We start from the raw sequence: 21,611 nt of genomic DNA on the forward strand, positions 1-21,611 counted from the left end.
TGAAAAAAAAGTCATATCAAAAAGAGTTAAATATAGGCTACACCAAGTTTACTAAGATCACATTTAAGATACATTTTCAATGCACTCTAAGCCCACAAATAAATAGTAGTAACTTTATTTTGGAGTATTTCTGCAACACACACATTCCCACACACACACACAGGCAAGTCATTCACACTTAGACCTCACAGTGGCTGTGTTCATCCATGCTTGGACTCCGGTGGCCCCGATCAAAGAGCTCTTTTCACATCTCCGTGGGGATTAAATAGCCCTCAATCCTCTCGGGGCGGGGGTGCGCCGCTGTACTTTTACTTCCAGCTGATGCACTCGCATATGAAGAGCTGCTCATGGAAGCGGAGGCTGATAAGGTGCATCCATATGGCCTCCACAGGACCAGCAGATATGCATCTTTCCGGTACAAGTCAAAGAATACAGTCTCTTTTGAGTTCCAATATAAACGGTACACATGGCTTTTTATAGGGTTTCCCCCCTTTTCATCCAACCAGTGGTAAGCTTTGGCATGCCATACACAGCTCCACATCTCCACATTGGAGATGTCTCCCACTGAGCTCGAGTCGGAGGCTCTTGTGTTTAATTTTACTGATTTGCATTGGTTAAGTATGCAGGCATTTCAACTGCTTCACTCTACATTATGGATTTTCGGTTGTCAATTTCAATTCCTCGTTCCGCCCACGTTCTTGGTATAAGAAGAGGTTGTTTCTTTAAATCCCATAAAAAATCATTTGAAAGGTTGTGGATGAAAAAACACAAAGATGGCCTACATATTTTTATTGGCTCTCTTGGTTTTGCCACTTAATGTATGTAGTAGAGGCTGCTTTTGCACCGAATCCAGCAAAAATGTATCCTATAAATCTCAACATTCTCCCATGAGGAGATCAACTAATTGCATTATTATCTCCATGGTGCTGAACAGAGAAGAAAGAATACCAAGGGTAGTTGATTTTTATCTACTTCAGTTTCAATAGTTTTTTTTTTATGTTCCCTTTTTTTCAAGATCGATGCTTAGATACCTATATGCTTGGTGCTTTTCGATTGATGAATGAATAAGGTATTTCTTTGGACTCATTTTAGAAGCTGCAAAGTTGCTGCTGTATGCACTTTCCATGTTCAACCGCATCACAAAGTGCATGCAAGCTGTGCACCAACTTGCCCCTGCTTTTAAAGGGGATTTGAAATAAAGTTTTCCATTCCACCCTTCCCAGTGTTTGAATGTCACTCAGCACCACTCTCCTCTCCTTCGCTGACATTTCTTTCTGTGTTTCGATCAATAGGCTATCTCTTTCTTCTCCGGCTCTCCCTCACTCACGCTTTGCTTCTCTGTGGTGCGCGTTCACAATACTAACCCTGGCTCGACGTCAGAGCCTGTGCAGCAGTGCAGTATAATGGGAGCGCAGGCAACCCAGAAAGCCTCATAGGGGGCTGCATATCGCTGCTGTATCATCTGCTTCCCAGCTCTGCTTCTACTGTAGCTCACATAAAGCCCCGACTCGGGCTCCCTGCTCTCAACCGGATCCGTACCTTTCGACATGGATGTCTCATTGTCCCTCGACTACGAGGATTGCTGTGTCTTGGCGCATTGAATAGGACGAAGGAGCAGGGGAAGGAATGATGCCGGGACTGCTAATGGATTTAGGGAAAGCGCAAGTGACCATGCCGTGATCTTGCGCATCCAGGGCCACCGTCACACTGCCTTGTACAACAGCAGTAGAAGAATCACGGGGGGATCGGACCCACGCACCGGGGGGATTAACCGCTGTGCATTAAAAAAAAAAAAAAAGAGATACAACATGAAGATTACCTCCCATCATCTGATGATAACCAGTCTCGTTTTCAGGTCCAACCTCCGGCTCATCCCGTTTCTGCTGCTGTTTCTTGGTCACACTTGCGGGATGCCACACGTTTTAAGATTTGGTAAGAATCTGCTTGAAAACATATCTCTTCTGCTAAGGTGTATAATTACAGTATTTGCTTCGAATGGCCATATCTAACCAGTATTTACCGAATGGAAGAGCATATATGTTTACAATTTTAACCTGCTTGTTTGTGATCACGAGTAAAGATGGTAAAGTAGTGTTTGTTTTGATTAATAGTTGGTATGAAGTTGTTTGCTTCATAAACTATAGCCTAAGGTTTCAATGTGTTTTTATGGAGTTTTACCAAGAACAACTCCATCGAGGATTGTTGTTGTTTTCCATGAAACTTAACTCTAGCAGACCCTACATACACGTACAGTAAATGAGTGAGCAACAGTTCATTTACGGGAAATTGAGCTGGATAGACGTCGCTCCAAGATTTAAGCCATATCTCTGTCATAGGTGTCACGGTGTAGTCCTGAACCTCTAATCCTCAGTATGCTCCTACAATAAATACTTACATGTAAACATTGCACCTCGGAGCGCATATCGATTGCTGATATCTGAAAAGATACGACCAATAGACCTGGTGCTACTTTTCATCTTAAATTCCCCTGAAGTCTCCATCTGTTGGATATTCGTGTATATAGGCTAATTTTGTTGCGGCTTTTGGAAACACATATAGTTTCAGTTTTGCCATACTTGAGAATCAGCTCCCATAACATCTGAATGGTTAATGTGGCGTAATAGAGTAAAAGTTAATTCTCTTCAAGAACTTTAAAAAAAAATTCTCATGAAAACTGATAGCCTGTAATTGTTGTTGATTATAGTTGCCACAACAGAACATAGTCCCTTGCTTCAAAATGTTCAAAATAGTGCAATTAACATTTGTTTCCACATGAAAGCACGAAATCATGGCCTCTTGTGGCTTCCTCTGCTGCTTAATTATATCCATCTTGGGATGACTGCTTCTGTCGCTCTCCCGTAGGTTTACACAAAAGGTCTGGAAGTGACGGAGACACCTCTTTCCTTACCTACAGTACACCCCAACTCCCCCAACTGGAGACAAAAAACACCCACTCCCTTGCCCACCCTCCACCCCAGGAGGGCATGTCATCAAGTGTTGACAACACTTCCCTACAATCCCCAATTCTCCCGTGGGTCCTGCTGTTTAGGAGTCAGGCCACATCCACAAGAGCCGCCGCTATGGCAACGGGTTGTACTTGTCCTTCTGCTGCATTTTCACTTCCAATTTCCAGTCTCACACATTGTCTGACAGACGCTCGGCTCATTTTCAGAAATTTTCGGAAGACGGTAAACTCCCTGCTGGTGAGCGGTTTTCAGGCCGGCAAATAATGACTGTAGCCTTTCCCTTAAACAGCGTCGAGCAATGCGAGATGGTCAATGCTTTTACACTTTAAAGTGACCACAGTAATGCCCACATCTTTATGCATATGTAAGTATTTTATTAATGCAAACATGGTTTTTATTACGACTCTTTTGGTCTTTATAACAAATAGGGTATAGCGTGTGTCGCCTTTGCTAAGCCTATGCGTTGGATCCGTAGGGCTTCTGGCGTCAGTTGTAAGATAGACATGACCATGCCAGATAAGCGATGATTCATGTCACTGAGATATCTTCCTGTGAGGTAAAACTCACGCTTGATTTTCTTCTTCCTCTGCTGCTGGCATGCGGAGCAATTGGAAGGCTGCTCGAAGCTGGTTCCGGCTCTGTCGCTGTCCGTGGTTCTGACTCGACAGCGCAGAGCGTTTCAGCACCGCGGACAGCGACCAACATGCTGCCTGTTGCCGAACGGAATCACTTCTCACTTCATAGTGTTGTAACACTGTGAATAGGTTATGTAAAAAGCTTTAATCTTTGTGTTCAGATGGATTACTTTCTCGTCAATTCAGGTATCACCTCCTTCTTCTCTAAGCTGAAAGTTGTTGTGGGTCGTTCCCTTTTGAGAAGATGATACATTCAGGGTCTTCGCTGAGTCAGTTTGTACAAAGGAATTATAATCCAAAATAGAACATGTATATTTTATTGAAAGTGAATACGTAAGCTAAAAGGGGGCCAGGGAATTACAAAAGTTCATGGAAGCGTGGAAGACACTAGGGCCCATTGGTCCTTTTCCAGAGCATTTTGTATCCTGCAGAATGTGCTTACTCAGCAGATAATCCCAGGTCCTCCTTCAGGAACCTGGCTAAATGAGGAGGTCAGCTCCCGTGGGCCCATCTGTTCCCTCCTTGCTCCATGCTCCATTCTGCCCAGACAGCCGGCTCACATTGTACAACCACTGTTCTCCTGTCAGGCTGAGACCTTTACACACAGATACACACACTGTATCACCATAACATAGTGAGCCTTTTGTATCACAGTTTCTAGCTCACCATGTAGATTGAAAAGTGTCAAAAGATAAAAAAAAAAAATATATAAAAACAGGTGTTGGGGCCACCTGCTGCAGACAAATATGCCCCAGCTAATTCCAAAATGGAATTGAATTATCATGCACGGTCTTCCTCATTTATCAGTTTCACATGTGAGTCATTTAGTTAGATAATGAAATGTAGCCCATAAAATGTTTAATAAGATACCTCTTGAGAGTATTCACTTTTTAACAAGTGCACATCTTCCTTTTGAAAGCATTGAATAACACTTTACAACACTGGTGGGATTCCACCAATACAAAGACAGTTAACATGTAGCAGCTTAGTGGCACAAACAACTAAACATATTATTGAATTAATTTCTAGGCTTGAATGTGGCACTTATTTTTTTTCATTTTTTACAGCAAAGAAGTAATTTAAAATTCTAAATTTTGTCAGTTGATATGCGTTGCATTAGCATTGTGCAAGATGGAAACTAAGGGCTGTGTTACAATAGCTGGTATGTGGTGCATGTTAACTGGTTGGCCAAACTTAAATGTCTGAAATTTTGTCCGTGCCCAGGACAAAATCATGTGTAAATGTACAATCTTATTTAGATGCACGATGAGTAAACTTTCTGCAACAGAAGCAAAAACTTTGCAGTTTTTAATTTCGGCAGTCCATAGATGGTCTGAGACTGTGACGTTGGGTGATAACATTATCACTGCCATCTGCAAACAGCATTGGCAGATGCAGTGTGTCCCTGGGCTGTCAGCTGCTGCTGAAAGCATTGTTGACTCAGAGATGCTCATTCTGTTTGTTTATTTTCAGGTTTGGTTTACATATTTCCAGTATAAACATATGTGGGGAATATTTATGACTAAAACAACATTAGCTTTCATTTTGGAAAAGAAATCCATATTTTTCCTTTCTGTCAACTGCCAAAAGAGAAAATCCCCTCTGGTGAATGTGAAATTTATCTAACTCCTTCCACAATGCTGTGCCAACATATAAACTCTTTATTGCATTTCTAATATTAAGCACGTTTCATCCCCACAACTGAGTTATGGTGCGGTAAAATTATAAGGCTGCCGAGAGCAAGGGTAGTGGGAATAAATTCAAGAGGAGTTAGTAGTTAATTGACTTTATTTGCTTTTGATTTCTGCCAGCCTAAATTATCTGGAATTGAGTTTAGGATTGTTGGAATTATGGATAACACCCTGTGCCCTGGCCCACTGCCAGCATGTTCATAGCAAACACATTTAAATACCCACAAAGCTGCTTAAAATATTCATGTGTCACTTGGCCTCGGTGTAGCTTATAGAAATGTGAAACTATCTCTGCTGGCAAATGATTTCCATGGTTTAAAAATACCCACTGTGGGTTTCAAGAACAAAGAGGAGATCTGTCCTACATTAGCATGCAGCACCACACATGGGCTTGAAGCAGAGAACTATCTAGATGGATTTCTAAAACATGTTTACAGTCCTGAGTCTTTGAAGGTCTTGCTGTCATGAGCAGTTACAGGAAACTCAATGTTGATTAATTCAGGGTACAGATTTCTTGCCATTTTCAAATGGCAAATATCTGTGAGGTATGAAATTAGTTTTTGGTGTGCTCAGATTCAAGTCAATTTTGAGATTTACAAGCAGCATTTGAAAAGATTATTTACATAGAAGGAGGCTTTAACTGATTGACCTTGTTGTAGGGTGAGCAGCTCTGGCATGGCAGCATTTTCTTAAACATTGTTGCAAATCAAATAGAAAACACCTAAGACCTGTGGTTTTCCTTGTTCTAAACTTTGTATTGGAATTCTTTATTTACAGCCTTCCACTCATTGCCATTGTAACTCATGTATTTTCCAGCAGAGGCTAAGGGTTATATGTGTAATTGTTCTGCAAAGCCGTCCCTTGAGTGAAGCCCCGCAGCATGTCTTGCTGCCAGGTCGTCTGGCTCAGAACAGACTGAAGGTCAGAGCTGAAATCACTCACATGATTTTTCTTTTCTTTTCCTTTTCTATTTTCTCCTTGTTTTTTTTTTTTTTTTTTTTGAAAATTTGAATACACACAGTCTCTCCAAGGGAGTATGTTGGAAATGTGATGTCACAGAGAGGTGTAAGAAAACAAGAGTGTTTGTTAGAGAGGAAAAGAGAGAGGGAGTTCATATAAAGTGTGAGTGAGAAGAAAAACAGTGAGTGTTCAGGCCAGAAGATTCAGAGCAAAGATAGATTAGTTTGCCTCAGAGCAGTCCTCTCTCAGCCCACTCTCAGTTGTGGTCTTTTATTACTGTTTTCTGATGGCTTCTGTGAGGAGAGACAGAGAGGAGGGCAGAGCATGCTGTGGAAATGTAGTGGGAGGCCAGGAGTCATGCACTGCATCTCTGAATAAATGTCAGCAGAATCATATTAGCAAGCTGAAAACTTGCCTGCAACTACAGATATGCATGAAATAGCTTTTTCAGAATAGAAACACATTGGTAAGCAAGTGTCCTTGTGGTTCCCTTGAAGAACTAAACCCAAAATGTTTTTTATTAGCCTTTATTAGCGTTCTGTCTCAACCTCTGGTAGAGTGTAAAATGGTAGGAATCAATGAACATCAACATGTTGGCATTGCTAAGAGGAATAAGGAAAAAAAGAAAGCAGGCAGGAAAAACAAATAAGCAGCGCCAAGTTTCAAAAGCTTGGTCCATTGTGTATCACAGGTTACAATCAGTGAGACATGTGAAATAGCTATAAGAAAGTGTTAAATAAGCAGGCTGCGTGAGGTTACATCAATCAATGTCAACTGATAACAATTTCAAGCCGCTACAAGCCGAATGGTTTTAGTCAAAGTAAATATATTTAGCTTGTGAACTCTCAACTGCTCTTTCCACTTTGCTTCCAGATATGCGAAAAGCAGCACTTTGACCTCCTGGAGCAAAACAACATGGCTTTGCATCACATATGAGGTTGATATGTGAGACTTTTAACTTCATATGAGCTCAACTGCATTAATTGACTGTGAAAAGATTGCTTAATGGCGAGAAAGAAACCTGGCTTGTCATTGACTTGTTTTGGAAACCAGCCTAACGCTAATTGGTGCAAAAGTAAATGTGGATTTTGGATTTGTAGGGTGGTTGATGATATGTTTTTATTTATTTTTTGGTTGCTTTTTGCTGTTGTTGTTGGTTGTGTTTCATGCTAAAAAAAAATCTCAGTTTGTTAATATTAATGTATACGCCTGGCATTTGACTTCTATACACCATGTATGATTTCGAAAGGGTTTTTTTTTTGTATATCTCTAGTGAAGTGAGAAAATCAGATACGCATTCCAAGCACATACTGTAGCTCAGTCAACATATCTGAAGGCACATGCACCATAAATGAAATCATTGACATCCAAAGTACGTGGGATTTTAAAGTCAATCAATTACAGAAAACCCTCCGGGTGTGTTGGTTATGATATGAGGCCCCGATCAGGTCGGGATGTAGTGATTCACCTTTATTACTTGCCAGCTGAATAAAGGACTAAGAGGAGAAGTGCAGTGGTGGGCTGAGAAAGAGAGGACAGAATTCAGACCCCCATTGACAGCCCAGGCTGCCTGATGTAAGAACATATCTCTGTGTGAACCAAGGAGACAAGGAGAAATGTGCTCTGTGGGGGGAACATATTGATGCAGGCTTACTTAAAATCATGTTCTCTGAATCAGCATGACGTTCTTTTGTCCACGATGCAGCAGGGCTATGCAGAACCCCCCCCCCCCCCCTACATCGTTGAATTTATTTGATATCTTCTTGCTTTGAGAACTTGTTCTTGCAGAGCTTTACAATGTTCTTGTTTTAAAGAAATAAGTGAATGTAATAGTGCAATTAGAAATATTATTGGAAAAAAAAGTAGGTGAATTTATGACTAATTTAGGAAATTAATGAATAGCTCAGAGAAGAGCCAAGGGTTAACATATGGTATAGTTAAATAGACTGAAAGTATTTCTGGAAGCTGGGGAAGTGATTTGACAAAGCTCTTGTGCTGTGTACTGTGGCTGCAGGCTTTGGTAGTATTCCACAATTGTTTGATATGACCCATGAATATGACCCATACCCACTCATTCAAAGCATTACTGTGGACTGGAATAGAGTTGGATTGATTTTCCAATCTTGCACGATCTGTTTTAAGATTTTGACGAGACATAATGAAGCCAATCGGCTCCATTTCCCTTACACAGCTCCCTGTCATATATAACCCCCGGCCATTGGTTTTTATATATGACAAAAGGCTGAAAATTTTCTACCCAGTAGGGTGTGACTGAATGTGAGAAATGGTGAAATATTGTAGACAGCAGATCAGAAGAAAGATTAAAACATGGCTTGTGATTTTGCACCACTTTCCTGTCTGTTGTCTCTCTCCCTTTTTTTCCTCCCCAGTTTTTTTGTTTTTTTGCTTGAATGTGCAAACACATTTGGAAGGACTTCATTATTTAGTCTGTTTTTTTTTTTTCTTTTTATTTGCATGCCTCTGGCTATTTTCTTTGCACAAGTCACTGTGCAGGTCTCTTTCATTTTGTTTCCTCTCCGCTGCTATACGATTGCTTTTGTGTTTGCAGAACAAGTAAGAAAAATTGACACACCTATGCAGCAAAGTGTACCTGCAGCTCTGATCATCAGCTTGCTCCTGTACAACATGGGAGGCTGATGAACCCAAACCAGGAGCTGACATTTTCCTGCCTTGCAGCAGACTGCGGGAGGAGGGGTGCAGGTGTCTGTTCGGGTCTAATGGACCATCCATTTAGTCTTTTAATTGAGTGTCTTATCTGCCTCCAGTGACCTCTTTTATTCTCAATTTCTCATTCTTTGTTTCCTTCACTCATCTTATTTTTTAGTGTCTTACCCGGCAACCTTTTCCTTCTTTCCATCTCAGGTTCAAACACTCCTTATTTTAGTCTTGAATCACTCATCTTCCCACAGTTACAATGGCTCATCATTTGTTATTTTTTCTGTCTATCTGAGGGACAGTAAAGCGTCAGCATGATAGTACATTGCACTTTTAACTTCATCATATAACCATATATATATATATATATATATATATATATATATATATATATATATATATATATGTATATATATATGTATAACTGTAAATATTTTGCTCGCCTATTTCTTTCTATTTGTCCTTCATTGTCCCTACAATCTCTTTGGCTCTTATCTTGTGTCTTTGCTTTTCACCCATTTTTTTCATCCACTTACAATCAAGTCCTGCTTTGTTTACACAACGCCAGAAATCGATATTAGACAGACATTTCAAGCTTTTATTCTGTTTTATTCTATTTTGAACTTCAATGTAAACAGTACTTTTACACTCATTTGATGGATATTAAGCATTCTTAAAGAAGAAAATCTGCACTAAAACGTATGTCTTAACCTTGAGGTAAAATGTGTCTAACATTCATGCATCATTGAGGAGTTTTCTGCACAACACAGATTTGAATTAAGACTTAAACCCTATCCTGAATCGCCTAATCTGTTTTCTCCAGAAGCAGCTGGTTGTTGATGCAGAATATTAAACAGATTAGAGGTCTCAGGTCTTATTAATCATGCTCACCTGCCATAAAATGTAAAAAAAGAAAAAAAATTAAACAAATATTTGATGACATTTTAAAACAAATCAGCAGTTAAGAGAACATTGCCACTTATTTTGGATTAAACACAGTATGCTTTATATATTTAACTCATTACTTTGCTTTAGAATTAGTGATGATTGTCATTAAGATGCAGGTTGACATGTTCCACCCAAACAGTTTCATCAGTGAAATTAATTTAAAGGGGACCTATTATGAAAAACACGTTTTATCTTGCTTTAACATATATAAAGTGGTCTCCCCTCAGCCTGCCAACTCAGAGAAGGAAGAAAGCAACTAAATTCTGCAGTGTCTGTACAGCCGCCCGGATGATCCATCCAGTGTGATGTGGCTTCTATGAGCCGTTCAGATTCTGCTCCCGTCGTTACGTAACGACGGGAGCGATAGGTTGGCCTCCACAACTAACTCCGCCAGCTGGAGCTTCCGCCATTTTTTTGTAGCGGTGTACCACGTCATTCAGGCAGCCAATCAGCACAGAGCCTCATTATCATAGCCCCGCCCACTCAGAATCCTGCATAGATAATGAGGTTAGAGAATGGGAAGATAAAGACATGGCTCAGAGGCTTAATTTCTAATTTATTTAGCAAAAAAAATCAAAAGCTTGTTTTTAAGACATTCAAGGCCTGTTTAAAATAGGTATTAGATGCCATAATAGGTCCCCTATAAGTTACATGTATAATCTAAATGTTTCAAAATTCACAAAAATGGAAATCACTGAAGCGTTAATAAATTTAGACTTAAAATCATGGGACTGACCTGAGTGATTGCTGCTATAAATAAATAAATAAATTAATACAAAAATAAATACAAAACACAAAAGTACTTTATTTAAAAGAAGAAAATACCGAATTTGTAAAACACGCTTCAGGAAAAAACTGCAAACAATATATGTTTGAACATTAACGGCTTTTAACATAATCAGTTTCAAAGATAACACCCTCTACATTTTTGCTGCTCATAGATTTCATGAAAACCCTGCCATATGAGTTAAAGAGTTTCCTCCTGAATTAATTTCTTGACCTTTGGCTTTAAAGAGAGATAACATCTGCCCCTCTACAAGAAAGAAAGTCTAATTTTACAGCCATTTTTATCCAAATTACAACCCGAAGACTGTAATACAGGGCCATTTCAACGTGCAGGATAACACTGAGAATTAGAATAAGAGCGACAAAGGGAGCAAAGAGGACAATGAAGTCTTGTATAATTTGCTCTGACCTAATTGCAACATTATCATTCGAACTTCCTCTCAGCTCCGTGCCAGTGTCTGTTCCATATGATAAATGGTACAGATGCTGTAATGTAAGTCCATCCTGTTATCAAACTCCTCTGGGAAAAGATTGATTTCATGCCTGAAATGTAAATGTAAATATATTGAAATTTAAGACTAAATACCCACTTTTTTCTCTTTTTATTTCTGGCAAGTATGCCGGAGAATCGTGGCAATCTGCATGCTTTGTGAGAGTTTGGTTTAGGACTTTAGGATTACTGATAATCAAGTTCTTATCCATATTTATCTTGTTGAGCGATGCGGCTTGACGTTTGGAGCATCCTGGGTTGCTTCAGATGGTCCATCCTGCTTTATATTTGTCATCTGCAAATGACGTTAATGCCTGTTTCATCACAACAGGAAAGTGATTATAAACCAGTGATACACATTCATAGTCACAGTGTTCTCCAGCCTGGGCTATCTTAGCCTGCAGTGAATAATTAGCATCTCACATGAGCTTAGGCTTGATTAAAACTCAGTTTACAGTGAGCAGCGCTGTGAGGTCGCCATCTGTCACCTGCAGAGGCCACCATGAGACATACTGTCGCCTGAAAGAGTGAGAAAGCTGCTGTTTTTGTAAGTGGGTTTGATAACGAAGTGAAAAAATGGGTCTCAAGCAGAGAAATGGCAAAGACAGGTGAAGCGTGAAGCAATAGGAGGCATTGTATTACATAAGTGGTCCTGCTCGCTCCCTATAGGATGTATATTAGAGCCAATTCACATATTTTCTGTGCTGACAGAAAGCCTCTGGTTGCAGTTTTAAGATTTGTATGATTTACTTAAACTATTTCACCTTGTGACTGCAGTTTTGGGAATACTCATATTTATAAATTTATATGGAAGTCAGGCAGATGACAGAGCTCCAATGCTCATAAAACCTTCACCATCCATCCATCCTCTTTTTTTGTTTGTAGCATTTCATCCTGTTCAGGGTCACGAGGGGCTGTAGTCAAGGCAAGCTGTCACTGCGGTGAGGGGCGTAAACCTCCGACAGGTCGTCAACCTTCATTATATGGAAATCAATTTGTTTCTCCCTACAGATGCCACTTGCATCGGGTCTTTTTCATTCCGCTGCCTTTTTTTATGCCATAACTGCAATATTAAGTTCATCAAACTTTAATGCCACATTTACATAAGATTGTGCCAAACACGATTTGCAGCGATGTATGTTTTAATCCTGACTTTATAAAATTAGCGATTCATATAAATCGTGTTTCCATAGTGATATCCTGAATATTTCATTCCATAGTGAAATATTTGGGCACTTGGGAAGAATGTATTTAAAGAAAAAAAAAGGAAGAAAATCTTTCGGATACAGTGATATCAACACCTACAAAGCCAATTTGGAAACAACTTTGGCTTCAAGACAATTGAAAACTATTTGCTTGAGAAGACTGGAAAGATTTGCAGAAGCTTGGTCGATATCGGTTCTCTTTCCTTTTTTTCATTTGTTATATTGCAGCCTCAGTCCATTATCTTTCCTCTCAGTGGACTTTGCTTCACTTTTGCACATCAGAGGCGTTATAAAACAGTTATTTCTGTAGTTACTACTGAGCATTCACAGTTTTAGTGGGTTTGCACGGCTGACGGACTCATGATTTTTACGGGATGGTAAACAATACAAACTAAGAAGCACAAACTGGACCTGTAATATTTATGTTGTATGATTGGAAAACGAACTGCACAGAGCTTTGCTCTCACTGGTCGATGCTATAGATTAGGCTATTTATTGTGGGAATCTGTAATTATTTTGACAATTCAGTTTATTTTTTAAAGGAAAAATGCCAAATCTTAGTTTTTCCAGTATTATTTCAAATCTAGGATCATTTTTATTATTTTCTAATTCATAAAAACACCCAATAAATCCACCCAGCAACAGCACAACCAGCAATTTAACAGATAGTAAAGTGGACCTGACTAGAATGATATTTTCTGCTGTACCGAGCGTGTGTGTGCCACTCTGGAAGGGTCTACGTGAGTGTGAACGTGCTGACACTGAACACTGTGTTTTCCTCTCAATGTGTTTGTCTAAGAGGTTACTCAAGCAAGGCACCTCCTAATTGCCTGGAAACATGTAGGTGTTTCTAGACTGCAGCTGTGGAAAAAGATCGATGATAATGTGAAATATTCCAGCAAAATGGCACATCTTCACACAACACATCGACATATTACACCCCACGTGTGACCTTATCTTCTTCTTGTGTGTGCATGTGTGAATAGGACCAAACAGCCAGAACATTTGACTTAAGGAGCTCACTGAATCTCAGAAACAACTCCATCTTTTTGTTGGTTTTGTGTGTTTGTGCGTGTGTGCATGTTGATCCGCTTGCGTCGCCAACTGTGTGTACTCACTGCTCATGCATCTTATTTTCACAGTAGCTTGTGTTTCTTTCAGTTGCATTTGCAAATCGAAAGCGCTGGAGAGCCTGGAAACTGCCAACAGACAGGAGTCATTTAGGAATTCAGTAATTCCAGGCCTGTGGAAGTGTACTCACAGTTTGGCACAATTAGTACCAAAAAGGAGTCCCTGCTTGACAAATTAGCACACAAAATGTCAGTCGGTAGTTTAGCACATCTACAATGAGCCCTAGCAAATTAGCACATATTTTGAGGAGGGAGCTGGCACATTATTATGAATTGAGAGAGCTTTGCAAATTAGCACATCTGTTGCCAGCACTTAGAATTAATATATGTTATATTATCACTGGTTTCCCACTTGGAGCTGGGTCAGGGACGTCAGCCATGACAGATATTTCCAGTTGAGAACTGAGTCTCTTGCTCATTGCAAAAGATTGATGATATTGACGTTGTTGCAATGCACAAGTTAACAGACTGCTGTCGAAGTCAGGTGTCATTGAACGCTGCGGGCGTGAACCTTGCGTCCTTGGATCAGTAGCGTTTTTCTCTGGACTCGGTTGTTTCGTACCCAGAAGGTTTCTTTGCTGTCAGTCTCTGCAGAGCGTGTTCGTGTGTGTTCTCTCTTGCATGGATAAATGTGTGAGCCAGCTCAAGGCTTAGCATCCAGCAGTGGCAGGTGACGGTACAGTCCGCTGTCAAGAGGCTTTAAGGTGACAGCATTGATCCCATTCTGAAGGAAAGACCGACAACAATCCAAACAAGTTGTAGTCCGATGGTGTCCTGCTCCGTTCCCACACTGAATCACTTACAGATTGGCTAATTGGTCACAGGTATTGATTTATACATTGACTTGTTATATTGATTTACTTTTGATTATGCTTATTTAAAAGAGAGAAAAAGCAACTTCCTTAAATCTCTGTGAAATATCTGTATTAAAGTAGACATATGGCCTTTTGCTTCTTTTTTTGTAGTTCAATCAAGACCCCTCCTGGGATATTAATTAAATCTCAAAAATATCACAGATACATAAAAAAAAAATTTAAAAAAAAAACCCAACTCATTTTACTGCCTCTGTTCATAGCAGCAGTTTTCTTGGGGGGGGTTTAGTGTCTGGACTCAGACACTAAATTCTACTCCATCGCTCTATCACACAAGGTGTATGTGGTTGAATATATAAAGGTTTGTCCACGCGATTTCAAATGTGCAGCAAATGCAGCGTGAAATAGTGTTGGGTGGAGATCAAGATGCAGCAGCTGGATGATTTTACTCTGATCCGGTTCTGTGATGTCACAGAACCTGCGAATCTCAACAGCTCAGCGAATGACATATCATCAGATTTAGTCAGTCAGACACGGTTGCGTCGCCCTATTTTAGGATTTTTGAGTTGGTATTCTTATCCGTAAATAGAAGACTTGTGTTTTAATGTCAGGTTTTTTGTACCGGTAAGTCTTTCAGGAGCCGTTGTTGTTATGTTGCTTGTGAACTTCTAATCAAAGGCTCTCACACTTGTGCCATTGCTTGACAGACAGTTTCTTCAATCCTGAATAGTTGCTTGCAGCCATTTCCTTTTAAGTGAGATTATTTTTACTTTGTCATTGTGCACTGTATATAATCTTCTCACATCTATTCTGTCAGAGCAAACAGCTATTTGCTCTTTATCTTATACTCTTACTATTTAATTCCATTTCATCAGATGATGATTAGTTCTCAGATAACAGTAAAACTGAGAAATGATTACTCACTTTGTAACCTTACTGATTAACACTGAGCCAGGCGGTGCGCAGAAGGATGGTAATGACTCATTTACTGCTAATTACTTAAACATAAGTTACCATTTTTGCACAATTCTTCTTTTTTTCAACCACCATTTGCTCATTTTGATTAACTGCTTGAAAAGACCATAAAAATACGCAGAAACTTAAGGAAAAGTGAGGTAAAGCTAAAGTAATGAATACTGAGTGGCAAATGAATGGCCACCGCAACCTAGCAGCTTGTTCAAGGTTAATCAGGAATTACTCATGAAGAAACATATTGTTATTCATTTTTCACACATATTTATGACCCAATCACCCTTCTCTAACTCATCAAGTCTTTACATCCGTGTTATTCAGAACAGTTCATCATTTATCAACTCATTTCAGATTAGTTAATCATGCAGACTTTTATAATTACTCACATTTTTCTGCACCATAATCTAAAGCATTACTCTCAGGTGTACAAGACACAATTAAGTATGCATCAGGCATTGCCATCCTAAAAGAAAAAAAAAAGAACTCAATTTGACTAAGTTTACTGTTTTTCCTATCTTGCTGCGGCAAATCCAACAATTTACATGATTCTGCCTCAGGGCTTATGTATGAGAAGATGTTACCAGTCAAACTATACACTCTTGAATCCCCTTTGCTGTAATCAATATAAAAACAGCAAGTCTCTTAACCCGTGCATGTACACACATGGAGTTAGCTTTAAAAGGGATTTTATTTTTTTTGTACTTATTGTGGCTTATGGTGGTTTGTTTATATGATATAATGATGCAGGGTGAATGCATAGTAAATGTATCCCATGTTCTGGTCAAATGACTGGAGAGCTTCAGGTGAAGACAGAATTTCAATGTAGGAAGGTCACTCTACCACTCTACCAAGGGAAGCATCAGATTAATGACCAGGGGCGGCAACTCTCCACGGGCCTTCATGCATCATGTCCTATTCACCGCCAAACATGTCAGAGAGCGTTCCCACTGGGAATTTCAGTAATATTTATGGAGTGAGTCCATCATTTTTGCCTCCTGCCTATTGGCTCTGGGCACTGATCCTCTTGAGCGGAAGGATGGAGGGAGACAGAAACAGGCCACGAAGTTGTGGTGTGGTAGGTTCTTAGAGGTCTTAGAGCCTCACTTAGGAACTTCATGCGCATACCTGGCCCACTTGCCTTAGCGACAGGGTTGCCCACCGGTTGCCAGGGCAGCTCATCTCCATCCTGGAGCTGCACTTTGGCCATTAGTCACCGAAACAAGTCATTCATGCTGTCACAACAGCCTTCCTCCACCAATCAGCTGCTCGGATTCCAAAAATGCCAATGCCACACAGCCCACGATTAGTCACTATGGCAACATATCTGACTTGCATCTCCCACTGTACAGAGCATCATTGAATAAAGAGAGGTGGCTGTATTTCCTTTCACAGGCGAGTAACCTTTTTTTCTTATGGGAACCATTGCTAGTACTCACAGTGCACAAATCAAAAATACAGCCTTGGCTTTGATGGTTTTGCAGAGCAGTATGTGAACAGAAGAATGTGAATATGCATTTAAAAGGGTTGTCTTTTGCTGTTGCTTTTGAAGCACAATACATGAATGCTTTCTGTTGACAGGATTGTTATACTCTTTGTTTAAAATTAAGCCAAACTGTGACAGAGTTACTGTATGAGTTTCAGACAAAAATTACATATTTCATTAACTATTAAAAGAGACTAAAGTTTCTCCTGTACTGCACTTTCATTTCGACATCCTGCTCATTTTCTCTCTTTCCATCTCCCTCACACGCACACACACACACACACACACACACACACACACACACACACACACACACACACACACACACACACACACACACACACACACACACACACACACACAGACTCTTATATCAGCTGGTCTGTTTTCTCATCAGGGTGATTATCTAGCTCATAACTCACTCAGAGCTTTCATTTGCACCATAATTCAGATCGGCCCCAATGACGGCAACTCCATAATTCACAGACAAAGACACACATGTACACTTGCTGATTATCTCAGCGGTAACTCACTCACCTGCAATCAGACTGGCCACAAACGCAAGCGAGAAGAGGATGGGTTGAAGCATGAGGAAGACTTCAATAAAGCCAAATATACATGGATCCCACTTGCATGAGAGAATCTACTCGATGAAGTCCAGTTGGGAAGAAAAGTCAGATTCCTCAGCTTCTGGAAACCCTGGGATCTATAACCTTTAAAATACATTTGACATATCCCTGGAAATATTTACCTGTGGGGACATTCCACCTCTCCAAAGCATATGACCTCTTTAAGTCCAAACCATACACTGTGTCAAAAATGGGATGAGCATAACTTAATACCATTATTCTCAGCTTCACATCCGTTCAATAGGCCTCCTTTGCTCAGCCTTCCCCTCAGGGCAATAGCATAATAATTATCTACGAGGTCAGAAAGACATGATTTCCATCATTTTCCATGGTGATTCTACGTTATTCGTTCCTCTGAAGATTAATGTGCCATTTCTGGAAAATGGAATGCCATGAATAGCAACATGTCCACATTAAATTTCTGTGTAGAAAGGGGACTTAAACATGAGAAACTCATTATTGTACCTCACCCAATTAAATAGTTAAAGACATAACACGCACTTCAGTGCTTTCAGAAGTTTTCCCATAGCTCTTATCCGACACTGCAGCATCCTTGTCTACTTAGGACCCTGTTGGACTATATATAAATGAAAATACCATAAAGGAGAATAAAAGACTTCGATATATGGCTGCGCTGTGGTGACAGTGATAAATCTCACTTCCTTGGGTTAATGACATCTTCTTTGCCCTCCTGCACTCATTTTCTATCACTCCTCTCCATGGCCAGATCTATTTATAGGTCCTGTGTCTATTACTATATGGCTCCCCTGCTCCCTGTCTTCTTTCTTCTAATATATGCATCACTCTTTCTGTCTTTTTCCCTTTCAATCTCACTTCACTTTCGCTCTTTGTAATAGAATCAATAAACAGTCTTTAAACTTTTTCACTCGGATTTCGTCAATCCAGCTCCCTGCCCTCTGAGAGGACGGTACCCGTGGATGGACTCCCGAACTCCACTCTCTTCCCAAAGCGTACTTCTCAGAGCTGCTGTCACAGCCCCTTTTCATCTTCACCCCCTTATGCATTCTCTTTTAAGTTTGATTTCAATAAAGCTTTCTCATGATTTGGTACACTTAGAAAGCTGCACTGTTTCCTGAAAACGTATTGTGTTTATTTATTTATTTAGTTTAGTTCTTTTCTATTTTGCTTTGTTTTGTTAAGTGGAATGAGCTACTTGATCCTGCAGCTGTTTCAGCTGCTGCACTTATGTGGGGATTTTAACCCCCATCCCGATGATGGGTCAGCAAAAGTGCTCTTCTCTCTCCCTGGTTCTGTTTACTCCTAAAGTTAAACCCCCCTCTCGGCATACTTGAATAATAATACTGTATATTTTGTAAATATTCACAGATGCATAAAAAACAGGTCATGAAGATTCACTCAAAAAAAAAAACAAGAAATGAAAAGAAAGCTGTTTTAAACTGTTTAGTTTTGTGTTATGACAGTTACTTTATTTTTTTGGGCCATTGCAGGGTGTTTTTTTTTATATTTAAAGGATGAGGTTTCGCAGCCAGGCCCAGCATTCTCGTCTGGATCATTTTATTATACAAAGTAGTGGAATATGAAGTTAATTATGAATGAATATGGTGTTGATTAGTTTCATTAGTGCAAATAAATATGTCCCAGTGGTACCTTAATTTCTGATTTGGCTTCACTCCCCCCTCTTCTATTCTTGCCAATCTTGGTGCTAACTTGTGAATTGTCCCGCAGTTCTTATTTTTCATGGGCCTGCTGTCTTCATTTCCATCTCACTTGCTCTATTGTCTGGATATTATTTGCTCACCTCTCTTTTGAGAATCATTGAAATCAATGGGACAAAGTGGGAGAGTGAACCTTTCTGTCAAGGCTGAGCGAGGAAGTTAAAGAAGGGCAACCGCCCCCGAACTCACCTCCCAGTGCTACTAATTGCCTATAATTACACTGACGACTGCCACAGAATGCAAATCAGCTGAGATCCAAACGTCTTATCTGCGTTATAAATCAGTTTCATGCCAGCGTGTGACCGAGCAGAGTGTACAGCCAACACAACAGCCTCACTAATATAAAGTTAAGAGATAAAAATGATAGAGCTCCTTGTGTTGTAATTGCCTGCATCATATCGATCATTTAGCTGAATGTGGCTTGCGTTAAGGAATCTGTTGCAATTACAGTTGTCTAAAGGGAGCGTTTATCTTTTTTTCATCTCAGGGGGAATCTTTGAATCCATTGAAAGTGGCCCCTCCGGAGCAGAGGAACTAGCCTTCAAATTTGCCTTGAACACAATCAACAGAAACCGCACGTTGCTCCCCAACACCACACTGACCTATGACATCCAGAGAATAAACATCTTTGACAGCTTTGAGGCCTCTCGGAAAGGTAAGTGAAACATTTCGTTAAGAGTGTTTAGCAGGTTTTTAAACCTTTCTCTGAAATATTATTTCACAATAAGTAAAACGAATACACTCCTCAAATATAATATTTTCAGTTGGAAAAAAAACCCATCCAATCAGTGGTCCTCAACCTTTTTTCAGTGATGTACCCCCTGTGAAATATTTTTTCAGCCAAGTACCCCCTAACCAGCGCAAAGCACTTTTGGTTGTAAAAAAAAGACCTAAAACAGAGCACTGTGCCATCAGTAACTGATTTATTAAACATAAAAATATTGCTGCTACGCTTCAACCAGGACTCCATTGTTGGTCCAAGTGATTGACAGGTGAAGCCAGGTGGCATTTGACAGGTTAGGTGGAACCATCCTGGTGTGGGGTATACTAAGTTTTAGGATAATAAGTTGAATAGCCTACTCCTGAAGATAAAATTCATTTTATGAATTTAGACTTATATTTTCCTCAATTATTTATGAGATATTTATTTTTAAAGGATTTTTGAATGGATGCTACTTTTTAAATATATGTATATTTTTAAATCTCACGTACCCCCAGGGGTACGCGTACCCCCATTTGAGAACCACTGCGAGAATAAACAGTCATGTAGCATAAAATGTGCAAAATGACCATGATTCATAGCTGCTTGAACTCTCAAATTACTGCTCACCACAGTATGCAGAAAATTATGCAGTACAATATTCATCATTTGATAAAAAATAAACAACTGTGATCTCAGACACATCTGTAAAACTTATTTTGCCCCCAAGTGGTCCTTGTCTCTTGCCAGGCAGTTATTGTAAATAAGAATGTGATCTTAATGACCTGCCTGCTTAAATAAAGGCCAATGACTGAATGAATATCAAATAAAGCGATAGAATTTTTTTTTTTCTTTTTATCGTATAATGTTCACAAAGTGTAATGCAATTCATGTCATGGGTAGTGTATTTTGAAGGATCAAATACTCAACATCCCATATTATCAATTTTACATCGTGCAAGAAATGATGGACGTGCCAATCAAACTTTGAAAGTCGACTGTGGGCATGCGCAGAACCACAAAGTAGCATTTCCCGGCAGGGAGCAAGGATTGGCAGAACACCGGTGTCGTGATTGCCTGCCAGAATCTGATTTCTCCCCTGAAAATTGGTGTTTTTACCTGCCAAAAATTGATTGATCATAATAACACAAGAGCTCACATGATTGCTTTTAACTCTTTTAAAGGACCATTATTACAACACAAAATAGGCATTTTCACCTGCCAAAAATGGATTGAAGGCCAAATACAGTTAATGAAAAGTTGTTTCTGCCTAAATATGACTTGATCTCATTCTTGAGCTTCATAAACCTTCATAAGCCTGCGATGCGTCGATGACGTCACATCACCACGCACACGTGGGTCACCCAAAACAAACTATTTGAACTTTGCAGAATGGAGAACGAGACTGCGACCTCATCTCAGCGTGCCCAACAAAGCCGTGCAAAAAGCCCCCCAAAAACAGCCCAAAGTCTTCAAAAGTATGGGAATACTTTAAATTTACTCCCAAACGCCTTTTGAAATTGTCATACCGGACCAGCACAACCGCGATGTTGGAGCATCTACAGCGGTCTCTCGTGAACAGACAATAATCATTGCAAAATATAATGTTCAAAATAATTGCAAAAAACGAACTTCACAAGATCAAATTGTGGTATGCATCAGCTCCTATATTTGATGTTTTCTGGTCGTAACTCCGTTTACCGGCATAAAAAAACTTTTTTTTTTTTTTTTTTATCGGTTAGCAGAAGCTAAAGTGCCACCGGAAAATGATTCCTTCCGAAAATAACTGTTTTTTTTAGTTCCATCTGGCATCTGGCAATCACTTTCATGCT

At 39.8% G+C, this 21,611-nt stretch overlaps 1 protein-coding gene across 2 annotated transcripts in view; it reads left to right on the forward strand.

Moving 5' to 3' along the window:
• Positions 1-1,427: 1,427 nt before the first annotated feature.
• Positions 1,428-21,611, forward strand: part of LOC133418624 (glutamate receptor ionotropic, kainate 2-like) — a 69,279-nt gene continuing 49,095 nt past the window's right edge. For both annotated transcript variants that reach the window (XM_061707418.1, XM_061707419.1), the window contains exons 1-2: positions 1,428-1,932; positions 19,568-19,735. In XM_061707418.1, the coding sequence (XP_061563402.1) occupies positions 1,809-1,932; positions 19,568-19,735 (292 nt within the window). In that variant the 5' untranslated portion in view covers positions 1,428-1,808. The remainder of the gene's footprint in view (positions 1,933-19,567; positions 19,736-21,611) is intronic.

The sequence above is a fragment of the Cololabis saira genome, chromosome 18 (assembly GCF_033807715.1).
Source record: "Cololabis saira isolate AMF1-May2022 chromosome 18, fColSai1.1, whole genome shotgun sequence".
NCBI classification, from domain to species: Eukaryota; Metazoa; Chordata; class Actinopteri; order Beloniformes; family Belonidae; genus Cololabis; species Cololabis saira.